Source organism: Sinohyriopsis cumingii, chromosome 10 (assembly GCF_028554795.1).
Source record: "Sinohyriopsis cumingii isolate HCF-2022 chromosome 10, ASM2855479v2, whole genome shotgun sequence".
NCBI classification, from domain to species: Eukaryota; Metazoa; Mollusca; class Bivalvia; order Unionida; family Unionidae; genus Sinohyriopsis; species Sinohyriopsis cumingii.
The window spans coordinates 38,785,172-38,804,817 of NC_142970.1; the positions used below are offsets into that span (position 1 = coordinate 38,785,172).

At 34.4% G+C, this 19,646-nt stretch overlaps 1 protein-coding gene across 1 annotated transcript in view; it reads right to left on the reverse strand.

Annotated features, from left to right (window-relative positions):
* LOC149789901 (uncharacterized) overlaps positions 1 to 19,646 on the reverse strand; it is a 68,343-nt gene that overhangs the window by 10,493 nt on the left and 38,204 nt on the right. Inside the window, exons 6-8 of the mRNA XM_089971977.1 lie at positions 15,984 to 16,105; positions 12,640 to 12,803; positions 1,816 to 1,928 (exon numbers count right to left, since the gene is read on the reverse strand). Coding sequence (XP_089828103.1) covers positions 1,816 to 1,928; positions 12,640 to 12,803; positions 15,984 to 16,105 — 399 coding nt within the window. The remainder of the gene's footprint in view (positions 1 to 1,815; positions 1,929 to 12,639; positions 12,804 to 15,983; positions 16,106 to 19,646) is intronic.

A 19,646-nucleotide genomic window follows, 5' to 3' on the forward strand; every position in this document is an offset into this window, starting at 1 on the left:
CCCCTCTAGGGTAAGGAATTGTCAATATGATATAATTCACTTGTACAACTTGCCTTGGGAAAGTCATGTGCTGAATGAGCACATATAGTTCCTCTTTATACAGATATTACATAATGACAACACAGCCGGGTGGGAGGTGGGCATTCAACAACAACTATGGGAAAGTCTTGCATAATTAAAATTAACTGACCACCCAACCTATTTTTTTTAACAGCAGTAATAGCTTACTGACAGCTTTTGTTAGCTTACTGACAGTTTTATTAGTTTACTGACAGCTATTGTTAGCTTACTGACAGCTATTGTTAGCTGAATTTGACAAGAAGGGTTTCCTGATGCTCCATTAAACCAATCCAAATCAGAGTAAAAGAAATGTCCTCACCAATGATGGAGAGGTCCATGTCATGTAATGTTAATGTTTCTCAAGGCCACATGTTGTGCCACAACAATGGGACCCAGACAAAAAAATGCATGCACTTTGTTGTGTTAACCAGCAGAGGTAAAAGAAGGAAAATAAGGGATTAGTATACTATTTTGATCATGGTGACGGCCCCAAGTGGCGGAGTGGTCTAAAGTGATTACCGTTCTGGATCACTGCCATCTCACCTCTGTCTGCGTGCGTTCAAGTCCAAGGCTGGGCTAGCGTGGGTACATGGGAAAGTCTGCCAGTAGCTTCTCATGGGCTGGTGGTTCTTCCCTGGGTTTTCCAGAGTTCTTCCTCCACCAGTTATACTGGCCACAATGTATTGCCTATCTTGTGCTGAAAAATGGCGTTAAACCCTAGAACAACAACAACTGATCATGGTGACAATCCATTGTGAGATAGTGGCAGCTGTAGTATCCACAAGTCCTTGAGAGGGAGGAAAAGATACTTCCTATACTTGTTTATTCCTCTTAAGGCCTTAAGATATATGTGCAGCATAAACAGTCTATCTGTATCGTCCTCAGATTGGGGATTTCTACTGATCTTTTCTGGTAGACAAACAAGGGAAACCAAATCATAATTCCCACTATACGGGGGACAGCCAGTATTGATAGATGAAGACAGCAATCTCACTTCATCATTGTGTGCAGAAACACAGTCTTGAGAGTGAGATCCTGAAAGGAAGCCTCATTCAATAGTTAATGATCATAAAATTCAAGAAAGATTCCATTCTGGTGTGACAGAGCCTGAGACAGGTCTCTGCTGCTCAAAATACTTAATAAAATTGGCACGGTGTGAATCGGAACAAATTGCCCTACCTTGGGAGAATTTAAAACTATATTCTATAAGTCTCTTTTCCATGTAAGTAAGAGATATCTCTCAATTTATTTGAAACTTTTACCAATTAAAGAAAGTAGATATACATACAATTGCAATGTGAAGACAATTACCAAACAACCCACTCCAAACTATACCTAGGACCGAAGAAATAAGAAAATGGCCAAGATATATTGAGGCATTAAATAATTCAACCGTGTGGTTACTTATGCCAACACTAGTGAAGCAGAACAGAGATCCTTTTCTTTTTTACTGAGACTGGCAAAATTTTCTTTAATTTCACATCCTTTTTCATGTTTACATGTACTTGTTTTCCAATGAATTCAATAAAGACAAAATTTCTAAGGGCTGTTTCATTTAAAACATGCATGATACACAGGGAAGGCACATTTTACAAAGTATATATATATATATATATATATATATATATATATATATATATATATATATATATATATATCAGGGTACTCTGCTTATTCAAAGACTTCTTCCCTGTGTCCAAAGCATGTTTGACTGGAACGGCGTCAAACAGAAATGAAATCTGTATATAAACTAACCTTGAGCTCTCCAACATACGACCTTGGCTTGGCTATGACACTCAACTTCTCCATTAGAAGTAAGATATGCTGCTTGTTGTCATGGAATTCGGGGTTGTTACTCCAGACGGCATCTGAAAGATAATATGTTTCCACATTTTATGTCTAATATGAAGGAAAATATCAATTAGACATGGTCGAGTCTCAAGTATGGTTTTCAGTCCAATATTAAAACAAGAATCCCTGAAAGAGGACTTTGCTCTAATAGGTGAGAAAAATTTCCTGGAATTCAACATTGCTTCCTTTAAACGCTGAATGTTTACACTATCTGTGATATTTTTCTGTGATAACAACATTCTGAAATTAGTTGCTGTGGTGCAGATATTGAATACCAGCTTGGCATCATTTTCATTAAGAATAAAGTAGACATCAATAGAACTCGTATCCCATTTTCATTAAGAACAAAGTTGACATCAATAGAACTCATACCCCATTTTCATTAAGAACAAAGTTGACATCAATAGAACTCATACCCCATTTTCATTAAGAACAAAGCAGACATCAATAGAACTCGTACCCCATTTTCATTAAGAACAAAGTTGACATCAATAGAACTCGTACCCCATTTTCATTAAGAACAAAGTAGACATCAATAGAACTCGTACGGTGAAAACCTGATTTCATAAAGATTTTCCATTCTGATGGAGTAGCAGTCATGCTGGATGTACCACAGGCTGCATTTTCATTTTGGACAACCAGGTCACATGGAGTTCATTGTTTAAACCCAATGTTAATATCATTCCGAGAAGAGTAGAGCTAATAGTATTTTCAAGATATGAATCTCCAATTCTAATAAACAGATTGTCAAGATGGCTGCTGTGGTGGCCATATAGGACATCATTTTGCAACATTTTCATTTAAGGCCAACAAACAGCATAAGAAGTCTTTTAGTGAAAATCCCATGTTGATATGACCATCTGTTGAGAAGGAGTAATAATAACAAGATCTTCAAGACTGCCACCTTGTAAGCAGCCAAACTGGATGTCACATCAGTACCAAAATTACTGAATGTCAAATCTGTATCACCTAAGACAAACTAAACATTATTAGAAGACTTCTGGTGAAAACCCCAGCTAATATAACAATCCATTCAGGAGAAGTAGCGATTAACAAGACTTTAAAGATGGACATCAAAGCAGACATGTTTGATAGAAGACTGACACCATTTGCATTTAGGATGAACTAGACATCATAGAAGACCTTTTTGTGAAAAATCAATGTGACAATCAATTCTGGAAGAGTAAAAATAAGGATATTCAAGATGACCATTATCATATTGGATGTCATATTGGCATCATTTTCATTATGAGCCAAATAGACACCATAAAAAGTCTTCTTGTGGAAACCCCATATTGATATGACATTCCATATCAGAACAGAGATAACAGGATTTTCAAAAAGGTTCTCCACATCTGAGATCAGAACAAAAATGTTTTACTTAAGTATCAACCAGACAATCACAGTTAGTTTTCCAGTGAAACCACCATGTCAAAATGACTTTCAATTTAGAAGTTTAGAAGTAGCAAGAACAAGATTCTAAAGATGGCTGCCATGGTGGCAATATATGAGGTCAGATCAACACTGTTACAGTTAGGACCAACAAGACAGTATATAATAACAACCCTTTATCTCATATTATTTGCTGTTATTACACATGTGCATAAGTTACTCAATGTGGTGTGCTATAAACTGAATAACTGTTAATAATCTGGTGCCATGCCAACAGGACAGCTGGGAAATATGTGATAGTGTAGTACAAGCTTATTTCAACTAAATTTTAATAGTTTTACTCTTCTTGAACAGATTGTCATGTACATTAAAGTTTTAGAGGAATAGCCAATATATATATATATATATATATATATATATAATGATATACTGTATTAAGTTTATCATAATCATAATAATGCACAACAGAAGTATGAAATGGAAGACATTACAAAATGATTGATCAGCAGAAGTTTTGATACCAGAGTTCTGACTTGTATGTTTTTATAATTATTTCATGGTATTTTATTTATTAATTTTACATTGACCATTACTTAACCTAACTGCAGTAGAATTCATACCTATGTTAACGTAACAAGAATGAAAACACCAGCAGTTTAGATAAAATCATATGGACTAAAATATGAATGTAAAGAAAAAAATACAGAAAACAGAAAAATAGAATTAAAATATATTAACAATTAAGAGATAGGAGGAAAATAATAAATCAGACATAGAGAGTTGAAATTTAAAAATGACCAACATATAACAGGTGAATAAAAAATATAAAGTACCGGTAGATGGAAATATAAACTGTATTATCACTAATGTATAATGGGTAAATTAAATAAATCAACTTTTGTGACCAGAAGATCAGATGTGTCCGAGAACATACTGTGCATACAAAATTAAAACTCTACAAATACCATGTCCCAACATATACTGTAAATATGTTACTATGCATTTTTCAAATGCTATGTTATAAAGGTAATAATTTTACAATGTATAATCAGTTATAGCATTTGATTTGTGTGGAATCCTGAAAAAAAGTAACTGATTTTTAATGTTTTTTTCACCTGAAAAACCAAACCAGATCAAACAATGGTTGTCACTTAAATAACTGAGGCATAACAACAAAAGTGAAGGGTAACAAATGCATTATAATCACAACTCGTTAGAATCACAGGTTACCGGGCCAATGCAATTAAAGCCCGAAAAGGAATATGTTTGTTTTGTACATTTTTTTAATACCAAATTTGAAATATCCATTAGCTATCTTTCAATACGTTTTATTAAGAAAATACTGAAGTAACTTTCATGTTTATTTTGAACTTTAATTGTTGGGAAAATTAATGAAAATTTGCTAGTCAGAAAAAGCTAAATGTCTCATTAGACATGAAACTACGAAGATGAAAATATAACCAAATAGAAAGTAACTTACTGATACCTAGAGGCCCATGACAAAAACATCAAAAGTATAAATGGGCATGAAATAAATGTATGATTTATCCTACATGGCATCATGTTGTCAGAAATTCTGTTGAAAAATATTTTGTTAAGGCAGGGCAGGGATTTGTAAGCAAAGAAATGACATTAGCAATAATAGTGATGCCAGTGTTCTTCTCCCTTTGGTGTACAATTTTGGTGCATGCTTTGGTCTGGTAATGAGAATGCTGATTTACTGGGTTACAATAATTATGATAGTGACACTTCACACCTGTCATACCAACAAATGAAATGTATATTGATTGTACCATGGAGATAATGTTTGTAAAATAAGCGATTGTCAGGAAGGAACCAAGTTATTTAAGATTTCACATCAACGTGATTCTTGGCTGGTATATGTTGACATTTTCATTAGAATTTACTGGCCTTTTTTCTTTTGTCTCTCATGGTAACATGTATTTATATAAATGTATGTTGTTTGAAAATTGAATTACCATTACATATGAGCTATACAGTAAGCATACCAACATAACTTGTTTACTAACTTGTTTACTATAGGTATATCAAATGTCACTGATAAGGACAGGCACATAAAGATTTTGAAAAAAGAAAGGATATAACATTTCTCGGTTATAAAGTTCTAAATTCCTACAATACAGCTCATGTGTATTTTTGGAACCCCTTACAACGCGGTGTTGGTGGAGAGGATTAAGAAAAAACCCTCCACCAACTCTCCATGCGTCCTGACGGAGTTGCTGTGGTGGCTCTACACTCCATGTTTATATTGTACTTTTTCGTTTACAAAAGCTGATTAACACCTTTTGCAACTAATTTATGCTTTTACTTTATGCAAAGAAATTGTAACAAACTTACAGACTTGACAAGACCTTATTGATCTTCTTTTGAACAGTGCAAAGTTACCTATTATTTAAACATAAAAAGCAATCCTCTGAGGTATGTACATTTAAATTCCTGACATAACTTCTTTTGAACAGTGCAAAGTTACCTATTGTTTAAACATAAAAAGTAATCCTCTGAGGTATGTTCATTTAAATTCCTGACAACATAGCTTCTTTTGAACAGTGCAAAGTTACCTATTATTTAAACATAAAAAGTAATCCTCTGAGGTATGTACATTTAAATTCCTGACAACATAGCTTCTTTTGAACAGTGCAAAGTTACCTATTGTTTAAACATAAAAAGTAATCCTCTGAGGTATGTTCATTTAAATTCCTGACAACATAGCTTCTTTTGAACAGTGCAAAGTTACCTATTATTTAAACATAAAAAGTAATCCTCTGAGGTATGTACATTTAAATTCCTGACAACATAGCTTCTTTAAAAGAAAACAAAAAGAAAAACAAAAACCCCAACCAATAAAAAACACTGAATTTACACTTATATGCAAACCACGTTTTGTCCTTGAAAGGTAATGACCCAGTCAGGAGGCTGAATATCTATCAGTAACAGGAACATTAATCTCAAACTGGTTTAGTGCTTTCTACTGCTTATTACTGAATCCAATTCTTAACACGAAACAAAACCTTCAGAAAGTACTAATGGACCTATTTCAAGTACACTTGGTACAAAAATCTCACAGTACGATGCTATCTGTATGTACAGATGCATTCATTTCCTTATTTCTGTTGCAGTTCGTGCAATATGTTTTGTTTAGAATCATATGAAATTCATAATTATTGCACACTGCAGTGAAAAGAATGATAATGAACAATTGATGCACAAACAAATTACAACAAAATCGCATTCATGTTTGATGATGTGAAAAAATATTGTACAAGTTCCGATAGTTACCCCATGCATGAGCACGGCCAGATCAAGTCACAAGTCTGGGGAGAGAGGTCCAAAATTTCAAAAGGTCCCAACTTTCCTCAAATGGGTACCAAAAGCAAATGTCGGTGTCTATTAACTTCAAAGTGTGCAAAATAGCCAATAAATATGCGCAACAATGAAACGATAGTCAAATTTAAAGTGACAAGTGACTTTACGTTTGTGTGTTTATGTTTTGTGTCTCTTTTGTGTCGGGATAGGGGCCTTACGAGTTCTCAATAATATCCTGTACTATTTCTTCTGACATCCAATCACAGAATTATAGAGGTGTGATTTACACTTGAGACTATGCCATTCCCTTTACTTATTTGAATTTTTTATACCTCGTCATGAATATAATAACACAAAAAATATCTTGGACGGGAAGATCTAGCCCAATAAATTAAATGGTCGTCAGTCCCTTGCAGTACATGTGTGTTAAAATTGAACAAGTATGGGTATTTAGCCTCGACAGGGTCATTACGTGATATGTAAGTTCACAATTTGCTCATTTTTGTTGTTGTTTTTCTTTTAGAAAAAAGTGGCTGCCTGCTTGAATTTAATTATCTAAACCTTTAAGCATTATTTTTTCACAAACAGAAGTATAAATTTACATTGTTCAAAATCAATCCAATGAGCCTTTTATCAAATTGGTGTGCTAAGTTGGTCCCGATTTCTTGGAATAAAGTAAAAGTGTAAACATATTACAAAACAGTTGATCAGACATCTCTAAATGTACAGAATAAACAATACATTTTTATTTCCTTTTTTTAAAAATAGAAATTAAGATCACTTCATTCTTGAAACGGTATCTGATCGCAAATCATGCTTGACATTTTGGTCTGTGGATGGTCTTCATTCAATGACTATTCAAATTTCAATCAGTAAAACGTCCATTGCTATTGACTGAACCATAATTTGACCTACATGTATATGTGCAACCTGCTAAGACATTCGTCTGATAGGAAGGAACACACTTTCCCGTCATAAAATTGAAATCTTCTGGCTATAACATTTTATAACAGTGTTTACAATGATTACTGCCTTGATTTCTGCTGAACATCCGATCAAGGTAAATCCTTATCAAGGAGAACCGTTTAAGTTTCTAAGTGGGACGTTTGGTTTAATGCTTGTTTTGATTTGTGGTATTAAAAAAGAACACTATGATATTCCTTGCCTTACCTGAAACAAACTCATCTTGTGATAAATGAAATTTAAAAAAATACCCGTCAGAAATAAAAATGTAACCCCATAACATAAAATGGCCAGTCCCATACAGTACATATGTATTAAGAACTAGTTCACATTTGTGCACACCGCCTTTATATTCAATTTCCTAACCGCCATTATTGCTTATGTACTGAACATATGGTACATATTTAACTGTAAATTCAGTGTTTTCGTTTCTGTTGTTTGTGTTTTTAAACAGATGTTGCTGCTATCTGAAATTTTACTGTCCATATCTCAGAGGATTATTTTTCATATTTAAACAGTAGGATAAATTTACACCATTCAAGAGAAGCCTAACATGGTTGGTCTATCGTCATGTTAGCATGTAAATATCTAAATGTATAAAAAATACAAGACTTTTCAAATTAATTTCTACTGTTCATATATGATCAAAAAATCGATCACTGATTAGTGAAATGGTATTTGAATGTTAATCACTCATGACCTGTCTGTCTTTTCATGAGTGGTCTTCACTGATTGGCTCTATAAATATCAACCAATGTCAATCAGCTACTTTACGGTGGAGATGCCATCTGCGTGATAGCCATGGCTTGTTGGTGATTTCTTAGTATTTTATTGTCTGTCGCAAAGAATTAACTCGGGGTTAAAGTGGAAGGGATTAAGTCCTCCACTGCGATGCGTGGGGTTCCGAAAACACACTCGCGATGTACTGTATTACCCTGTAAAATGTTATTAACAGACTTTGCAGTATAGTGTTTATGATGGACGAAGCTCTTATTTCCCAAAATTAGCATTTTAGCAAGAAAACCGAGAACATTGGTTTCAAAATGTGTCACATGATTTTGTTATTGATAAACACTGTAAATAAGTGGGAATTTTTGTATGTAATTAGGGAAATATTGTTTTGTGTCATGGAAGCAAACACATGTTATAGTGGATGCCTTAAGTTTACATACAAAAACAAATTAAAAATTTATTCAACAATTTAATGATCACCAACATTCAAGTTTGCTCCTCTTTAAAATCTAAATTATGAAATATTATATATTCAACCATCAATTCATTAAAAGAAATGTGTTACATATGCCATTCTAATTTTTGTATGCAGCATCTGATATGGTTGCTCAAAGTTGTCAGAAAGCTGTACAAGTTCTAAAATCATGCCATCAATACTAATAATTAATAGAACCTACTCGTCTAATAATTGACAAATTTAAGCTAAAGTTAATACAAAGGTGGAAACAATTTTTTATATATATATAAAACAACTTGGAAAAAATGAAGTACTATTGACGACAAGACTGAACTGTGAATTAGAAACAATATTCCATACAGTATGAAGACTATCATAAGAAATGCATTTCTGTTGTTTATTCAGTATCAAGTAATTTGAATATAAATGTGCCAGAGAAGATAAATAAAACATAACTAATTATGTATTCTTAAGTCTTTTGAATTTTAAACAGAACAAACAACACACATCAGATGTCAAGAGAAAGAAAGAGCTTGACGGAACTGATATTTATATATACAGTGGTGTCATTAGTGCCATGGTCCAGGGATACACCCTGGCAACTTCACCGCTAACATACAACTATATTCATTAACTCAAAAAGTAAAAAAATATAAAAACCCTATTATTTTTGTGGAACATACTTGTCCTTGTAAAATTAATTAACACACTGTATATATAAATATACGTATATACATACATACATATACATGTATAATCAATGAAAAGCATCTCCTTTATGGTTTGACACAGCATACAAGTCTATTAAAAACTGAACAAGGAAATTTAAAAAATAAAATTTACCATTAATCAATTTTAAAGTGATCTGAAATAGGGGTTCTGTTTACAACAGAGGCATGGTTTTGGACTTCTATAATTCTCAAGCTTTCAAAATTTATTTGTTTTAAAGTACTTGTATGCATTATATAGTTTTATATTTTATGTATTATATTCTGTAAATCTAATGTTACACAAAAATTCCTGTGAAATAAACTTATGAAATTGACACACATCTGATAATGTGTCATGCTATGTGATCATTGTTACTTTAAAGTTCTTCAAAAACCAATATAAAATTGATGGATATCTTTTTGTGTCCCTCAGTATAATTGCAGTCGGTATTATCCTTTTGTCACTTTCTAAATCTGACAACCTGGCAACTATCCTATCCTCTAATTATCAATGCAGAATCCAATCTGAAATGTGTTATTGATTAGATATTGCTTCAAAAATGTACCTATCTAAAAACTGTAAGATCTGTTTTGCCATTTTCACTTCCTGAACATCCATGGTCAATTGTACAAACTGTATAAAAGTGAGCCAATAACATTTATTTTACATTTTATATATTTTGTAGTTCATTCATTGCCTTTTTTTAGAAGGTAGTTTTATCTAGTCTGGCAAAATTATTTTTCCATATTTTAATAACTGCTAAAGAACTGTACTTTAGACTAATTCTGGTTGATTTTTTTTAGCACATTCCATTTTGGATAACTTGTGTGCTTAGGTCACATACAATTTCCCTAAGTACAATATCCAAGGAAATTTCATCCACAGTACATGAAAGTAACAGTGGTATGCAAAGATTCTCTCCATTGTGCATGTTGCAAATGCAAACAACTTCACCTTGTCCTGTCACTCTCACAGTTCATAACATCTGTAGAGAACCCCCATAAGTGACAGCTATGGGTCACTTTATTTAGATGATACTGGGTATCTTAATTTGATTTGTAGTGATGCGTAGTAAAAGTGTTGGTGTTAAAATACATCATTATGCAATAAAGGGATGCTAACTGTCCCATTTGTCTTAAATGTTCTTTGTTTGTTCAACAAAAAAGTGCTGTTTTATGTATATGTTCCTGTCAGATGACAAATATCTGCCAAAATAGAAGTTTAGAAGAAAGTAAGTCTTTTCCAGTATTGCTTCACTACAGTTATTATATAACATATAACAGCAACCTAAAAGAATATTGTCTATCACAGGCAAACATAGCCATACCAGAAGGCCTATTTTTCATATATTGGATACAATGATTATTTATCCATATTACTAATACATCTACTGTATCATAAACTGTTCCAAACTGTGCCACAGAAATTCAGTGTTTTTCAAGGATCGTGTAGGAATTTTCAACAGGAATTCCACAGAAAGCTGCATAATTTCTAGTATCTATGATCATCACATTAGCAGCCAAATTATGTACGGATCATACAATTGTTTTCCACATTTCTCTTTGAAGAAAAAATTGAGGACAAGTTGACATTTCACTTGATTAATAATGTACTGAAACAAAAGTGAGTATGGGGATTTCACTTTCATGTCTGTTTAGTTCAAATGATATACGATAGGAGTGCTCACTACTGTATGTTGATATAATGCTGAGCCAGGTATTGTGCTGTTGCAAATGGGTCCAACAAAAATTGCCTTTCTCTACAGTGATAAATATTCATGGGAGAAAATGGGAACAAGGTACTGTAGTAGTCTGAGATCTCTGGAAGGTAGCCCTCATCATATCATCCAAAGATTACTTTTCAGGCCAAAAGAAGTAGCAATAGGTCTTAATGGGCTTATAGTCCCAATGAGTGTCTACCTTAAAACCTCAACTATAACTACACTACATCCCTGTATTCAATACAGTATATGTATAACTACATGACATACCTGTACTTAACACAGTATATCTATAACTACACTACATTCCTGCACTCAACACATTATATCTATAACTACACTACATCCCTGTATACAACACAGTATAACTACACTACACCCCTGTACTCAACACAGTATAACTACACTACATCCATGTACTCAACACAGTATATGTATAACTACACTACATCCCTGAACTCAACACAGTATATAACTACACTATATCTCTGTACTCATCACAGTATATGTATAAGTACACTACATCCCTGTACTCAACACATTACATATGTAACTAAACTACATCCTTGTACTCAACACATTACATATATAACTACACTACATCCTTGTACTCAACACAGTATATATATAACTACACTACATCCTTGTACTCAACACATTACATATATAACTACACTACATCCTTGTACTCAACACAGTATATGTATAACTACACTACATCCCTGTACTCAAGACAGCATATGTATCACTACATTACAGTCATGTCATCAGTGTACTAAATACAGTACATTTACATGTATCAGTATGTTAACTACATCCCTGTCATCATTGTACTCAATGTACATATTTACGTGTTTTATATTTACTACACTACAAGACCTCTCACAAAAAACAACAGAACCTGACATTAGCTTTATACAAGAAGGGATTCAAGCCTACTGTTGTAACTGTACACTATTTTCATGGTCTGAACACATTTTAGTATCAGGGTTGCATTGTGAGCCTGTGTAAATAGTAAAGTCAGCTCCCTCTGTGTCATGTTCTGGACTGACAAGTAGGCAAAACAGGCAAAAGTAATTGTTAATTGACATACTCTTGAATTGTTAGTAAAATCAGGTTCAGGACTTGTTAACAGTATTATAGCGCACACAGATATTCTAAAGGTACAAATTAATCCCATAAACGAGTAGGTATTCAGGTTTATTTGGCATGGCTATATTTTGAACAGTTAAAACTAGAGGATTAGGGTTTTTCCTAAGTCCTATGTCTGGTTTCCTGTGTTTTCAGTAAGGCAGATGGGGAATATAAACTTTATTATTTTCTCTAACATCTACGGAGATCAAACATCACAGCTAATGTTATGATAGGATCTGATATGACAGTGAAAACAAAAAATGCTGTTAATTAAAGTAAATTAGAAAATACCAACCTATCAGTTCAGGCGTAAGTTTTCCTTTGTCTCTGAATTCAAACCATCGGTCCCTGATTCTAGGGTATTTCTTAAGAATGAACATCTCTGCAGTGATAAGGGATTTCAGGGCATCAATCAACCACTGTGGGTCAAGCACAATCTTGTCCCTCAATCCTTCAACACTAAAAGTTATAAAGACATTTATTACTACACATCAAATATGCATAAAGAAAGAATACATCCTCCTGACATCACCTCTTATCAGTAGCTATGACTACCATTATATAAATCATGACAAAAGTCCCTGATTCAGCAAGATGGAGTCATATCCCATGCTCTGCCAAAATGTCTGCTAGGAGGCAGAAGAATTAGTCAAAGATTCCGTATACAGGTAGAATATATGACAAATTATACAGAAAAGCAATGGCCATCATGAGTTGTGCTCTGGAAACAATAAATACATAGTGGATGGATAGATGAATCATCAAATGACTGAAAATTGTAGAAAATATGGAAATGAACCGTGTACAGCTGAAGGAACATGTAAGTTTAATTTATTAGACTAATATGCTCAACAAATTTCAAACAAAAGTCTCAAAAGGTTTTGTAAATTTTTCCCCCAAAACAAAGTGCAAATGATTAATGGATGTACCAACAAATAACATTATTAAATCCATTACAACTTATGAATTGTGAATAGCAACAGGAAACAATATTTTATAGAAGTTACTTTTTTTTCCTGATGACGTCAAGGAAAGTAATTCATTACCTCGTAAATTCAACTCTCACTAAAATATTACAAATTCTGTCATTCTCATCTAAGTAACGTAATAATGATGCACATATCGTTCTTCTAGATACATTATAAATAATCTCCCATTGCCTTATCACATAAATATCTTAAATAACTTTCTTAAGAATTTGCTCCGAAAAGAAAAATGTAAAGGAAAGTATGTACCAAATCACATTATTGTTAAGGGCATAACCTTCAGTACCTCCCAGTACGTTCTGCATATGGTCACTCATGTGAGATATTGTTCAGCTATAAAGTTAGTAAAGAATGTCTCAGCATGTCTAACGTCACCTATATTTGATGTGGATTCCGCGATCATGGATTTCAGTGATGACATATTTGTTTTCATGGTTAATGTGATTTTATAACAGCGGGATTCAACATGATGTGTCATTTCATACTTGCCGCTTAACACATTCTAAAATCAGATTTACAGGAAGCACATAATGCATATTCATATCCTTTGAGTATGATTGCAACTTATGAAATTCCCATTTCCAACCATCACTGAATTTTGGGATATTCTGGTTGCTTGGATTTGGGTATTTTCACACTGGCACATGTTGACAACTAGACAAACTTCAAACATCGATGACATGTTGACAAAGTTTTATGCCACTTAAGCTGTTAATTAATCAAAACATAATCAATTAACATCTTAACTCAAGTCCAAATTACTTTTTATCATATATAGCACAAACTCTAATCCTTCTCAACACTGAAGCAGAACATGGAGAGATTCAGAGTAACCGTTTTATGCTGACTGGGCTTTTAGTAACTCAAGCAAAATGAAATAACATCTTTAATCCTTTCTAAATTACTTCTGCACACACATAGTATAATCAAACTAGACAAACTTCAAATAATGAAACAGATGAGCATGCCAACGGGATCAATGGGTGAAATTAGTAACTAAATATTCATGCCCTGCTTAAGCCAGTTCAGTCACATGATCAAAAGCAATTCTTACAGCAAATGGACCATTGTGCAGCTAGAATGTATCAATAATTCTGCATATGCAGGAGATTTCCGTTTCAGAAGAGAGACATCCCTAAACATGGGAGAAAGACCCTCCCGTGAGGGAGGTTCACATATATGCAAGACCATTTCATCCTTTTAACTGTCAAGTGATGAAACCATCTCTGATATTCTTCTGAGGCAAAGATTTTCAAATTAGCTGCCATAGTACGCAGATTAGATATCAGTTTGGCACAATTTCATTTAAGACAAAGTAGGCATCATTATAAATCTTAGAGTAGAAACCCCAAGCCATAATGATTACCCATTCTGGAATAATATCAACAACAAGACAGTCATCCAGGTAGTCATATAGGATGAATGACTAGCATCATTTTCTTTTAGCTCTTGGTGAAAACACGTCACAATGATAATCTATTCAGGTGGAGTAGTGCTATGGTTTTTAAGACAGCCATTGTGTTGATGTAGCCATCGATCTGGAGTGGAGACGATAACACAATATTTGCAAAATACTCCTTTCCATTCAGGAAGAGTAGCAATAAGAAGATCATCACCAATTACATACAAGACCATTTGGACATAGCAAGTCTTCTGGTAAACCCCCCACCTCAAATATGGGTTTCTCTTAGAGTCAAGTTGTGATAACATTTTCAAGATGGTTGGTATGACAGCCATATTAGCACTATTCTTATTGATTTTGTGAGGCAACAAACTTAGGAAAACTCCATATAAATTTTCCAGCAATCATTATGTTAATCAGCATCAACTTTCTTACTATTTTGTGACTACCATTTGTTCAGATTTTACATAGCAAACTTTTCTTTGAAAACGACTTCCTCAACTGATGCTTTATTAAGTGGAAAACACAATAAATGAAAGAACTATAACTGAAATTATTTACAAATCAGCATCTTTGTGTGCCTGAGATAACTCACCTAACAGACATCACTGTGTGCCTGAGATAATTCACCTGACAGATCTCCCTGTGTGTCTGAGATAATTCACCTGATAGACATCCCTGTGTGCCTGAGATACTTCACCTGACAGACATCCCTGTGTGCCTGAGATACTTCACCTGACATACATCACTGTGTGCCTGAGATATCTCACCTACAGATCTCCCTGTGTGCCTGAGATACTTCACCTGACAGACATACCTGTGTGCCTGAGATAATTCACCTGACAGACATCATTGTGTGCCTGAGATAATTCACCTGACAGACATCACTGTGTGCCTGAGATATTTCACCTGACAGACATCACCATGGTGGCCACATTGGACATCAGATCAGCACACTTTTTATACATACAGCATGAAAATAGTGCTATACGTAAGCTAATCATTTATTTGATAATGATACTGGAGTGTGTGTACAACATAAAAATTGGGGGAAGAACACCATACATTTAAAATTCATGAAATGAACACAAATTCACGAACTTAAAGTACTTTAAATATTTTAAGACATGCCTCATGATACCACATACCCCTCAGATCATTATAAATCAACTTTAAAAAAAATTTAAGGTCATACACAGCACTGGTACAAACAATAGTGGACCACAAGTGAAAGCATGCTTGTTTGCTTACTTGAAATAGAGAATTGTGCCTATCTCATGTTGGAACCTTAGGAATAAATCCAGTTGTTCTGCAGTCTTTATTGGTACAGATGCTGCCTGATTCAGTTCCTCAACCAGACTGAGTGGAATGACCTGTGAAAAAGGACGAAATAATGAAAGTTGATACAAGGGATAAAGTTACAGAATTAACAAATCTCATGGTGATATTTTCAGAAATCATTTTGCGACCATGCATTACTATTGTTTTACTGATTTATGGTTGCTTTTTTCTATATCTGTATTTATTATGTTTATGTTCAAAAAATGATTTTTCTCTGCAAGTACTCTATTCAAGTAATATACAAGAAATAAAAAAAAATTGATGGGGGCATTTTCCATGCATCTCATAGCCAATGGAAAATAAAGGCTCATACAAACTGCTTGGAGAGTTGTTGTTGTTGTTGTTGTAGGGTTTATTGCCAATTTTCAGCACAAGATAGGCTATACATGGCAACCAGTATAACTGGTGGAGGAAGAACCCAGGAAAACCCTGGGAAGAACCACCGACCCACGATAAGCTCCTGGCAAGCTTTCTCCCATACCCATGTTAGCCTAGCCTAAGACTCGAACCCACACAGACAGAGGTGAGATGGCAGTGATCCGGAATGGTGAGTGCTTTAGACTACTTGGGGCCACTGCTTGGAGAGTAATCTTGTTCCAAAGGAATGTTAACTGGCCACCATGATATTCATTGTTACCAAATCACAGTATTCTCTGCAGAAAGAAATGACAAATGTTAGAAGTGAAAATGATAAAATACCAAATGGAAGCACCTGGCATGTGAGGCTATTAATATGCTACTAGGTTTCAAACCTTTGATTTCAAGATTTTGAGGCCACAGCTGATATATCCACCTAAGAAGTACCTGAATCCAAGGAGGAACCAAATGGAAAGGAAGGACCTGGCAGAACAATTTCTTTGAAATGTCTAACAGGCTTTAAAAGGTATTGGTGTCCTTAGCATTTTCGCATTCCTATATGTTAATGATTGTGTATTCCAGTTTAGTTTGGTGCAGAACAGTTATAACCTAATTCATAACGACCTTTATAATTCTACTGCATAGTGCAAACAAAGAAGCACACACATCCTGATTTGCATTATCATTGGAATATTTCTTTCACAATAATCATGATAAACATTCATTTGCAACATATTTAGTACTAAAATGAGAAATGATCTGTCCTGTGCAGACCTTTCACAATGAGTGACCCAGCTACGTTGTCTTTGGTCCAAATAAGAGTTCTAAAAAATGCCGTAATTGTTATTTAAAAAAGTGATATTCTCCTTATTAATTTGAAGAGTCAACGTTTGATCAAAGTTGAATTGAGGACTATTTTTTCTTGCCTCGCTTAATCTTAAGGATAAGAGTGGACTTCATCTTCAGTGGACTTCATCTTCAGTGGACTTCATCATTGTGCTTACCATCCAAAATAGATAGTATGGATGTTGTGAAATGACATTACTATAACTGCTTCAACTACTGTTCTTTGAAAGCTCTAAATCTCATTACAATTTTACGCGAAATATTTTAGTGTCAACCTAACTAGTTCTGCTCTATCCAATAAAAGATATTTTAAAAAGGATCATTATGCTTCAATGTAGGATACAAAAAATTATACCCTCAGGATCAACATTTTGCATCTGACCCTTTTGTGGAATTTCCTATCCTAGACTGATGCATGTGAAGGATTCCATAGGGTTTGAATAAAAATGTGGGACGAGGGTGGGGTAAGATAATCAATCCAATCCCTGTCCACTAATCAAAGCCTGATGTCTGGCTGCTGGTTGTAGATGTTCCAAAGAGATCTTTCCACTTTTTCATATACTCATCAAACTGAGAAAAATTGGATAGCACATATGAACAGTTGTTGTTGTGGGGGTTTAACGCCATTTTTCAGCACACAATAGGCAATACATGGCGGCCAGTATTAATGGTGGAAGAAGAACCCGGGAAATCCCCGGAAAAAAACACCGACCCTCGAGAAGCTACTGGCAAGCTTTCTTACATACCCACATTGGCCAAATCCGAGACTCAAACCCAGGCAGACATGTGAGTTGGCAGTGATCCATAATGGAGAGCGCTTTAGACCACTTGGGCACTTGGGGCCCCCACATAAGAACAGATGTTACCAGATGCATATATAGCCAGATATGTGAAATAATGTATTGATCCATATAGCCTAAGTGGAACGGTATATTTCTTAATTTTTCAGTTGGAAGGAAAAGTTTCTTAAATTCTTTGCTTTTCTTCACATGTCGTGGTGAACATAATGTTTAATACTGCTTTTGAGCTTAGAATCTGCATGAAAGATTAAGGTATGACCAATTGTTTCTGCAAGATTACGATATTGCATGATCACGATATTGCATCAGAGTAATATAGATAATCACCTACTTACACTTTTAATTTGAACTGCTATTTTATTGTCCAGTATGTCTCTGAATGAGTCCTCAATAATCGCAAAGTATGTCTCTGAATGAGTCCTCAATAATCCCAAATAATGTATTTGAACGAGTCCTCAATAATCCCAAAGTAGTGCATTAGTTTAAAGAGTCCATGAGCATGGTTTCTTATCCTACTATTGGACCAGCCTGGGTCAACTTCCATGTTATGTACTTGGGCAAGACACTTTACTCAAATTGCCTCAGAAGCTAAAATAAGCTACTTGTGTTGCACCAAACCAAACCAAATCAAATATTTTCATGTGTTGCCAAAATCATGATTTCACTGTTAATGCTGTAATACTGCCCACTTTGGTTGTTGTAAATTACATTGATGGTACAGAGGAAGTAGGTTACAACCTCATGACACATAAATATAACATTCAATGTTGATGATTTATAATATCTTAAGGTCTCTCTCCACGTCTCAATAAGGCAGTTGATTTGTTTCCAGTTTTCAGTAAGGTGTGGCAAATTATCATAAACTGCTATTGTAGAGCTGGAAAACGTATTTAAAAGTTCAGTATTCAAAACATGCAGCGATGGTAAACATTATGTTCAACTGAAAGGTTTGTAAAGTACATGTAAACCTTATTTACCATAGCACAGTTGCACAAACATCAGTTTCAAAGCCTATGCAGCTCAAATGCTTGTTGCTATCTCTCAGCTTTAAGTAAATCTTGACTTATTTTCCATTTCACATGACGACAACAATCAGTTCTGCCCATAGGCACTCAATTCCGGGGCTAAACTAATGTGTACACTCACCAATTAACACAAGGTAACTAACTCATGCCAGTCACAATCTGACCCTTAAATGACTCTGATCTAATTTTCCGATACTATCTGTGCATTCAGTCACTCATAACGTACACCACTGTAAAGAAGACACTCCATACCTTTCATCTATTGCCATATAAGTAACCTTACTGATTCTGAAGGGCCGATTCTGCGAAAAGTTTTCATGTTGCCTTGTGCCTTCCACACACAGACGATAATTCCAGGGATCAAGTTTCAGTCTACTTTGGAGTGAATGTGACTATTGGGCATTACATATACAAATAACGAATGCCAAAAATAACCATCCACACTAAAATTAAAATTTAATTATTATTTTCAAATTACGTACATTATCTCAATTAATCTGCTCATTTACTATATTGTACGCATATCGCAGCAGTCATGACCCTTA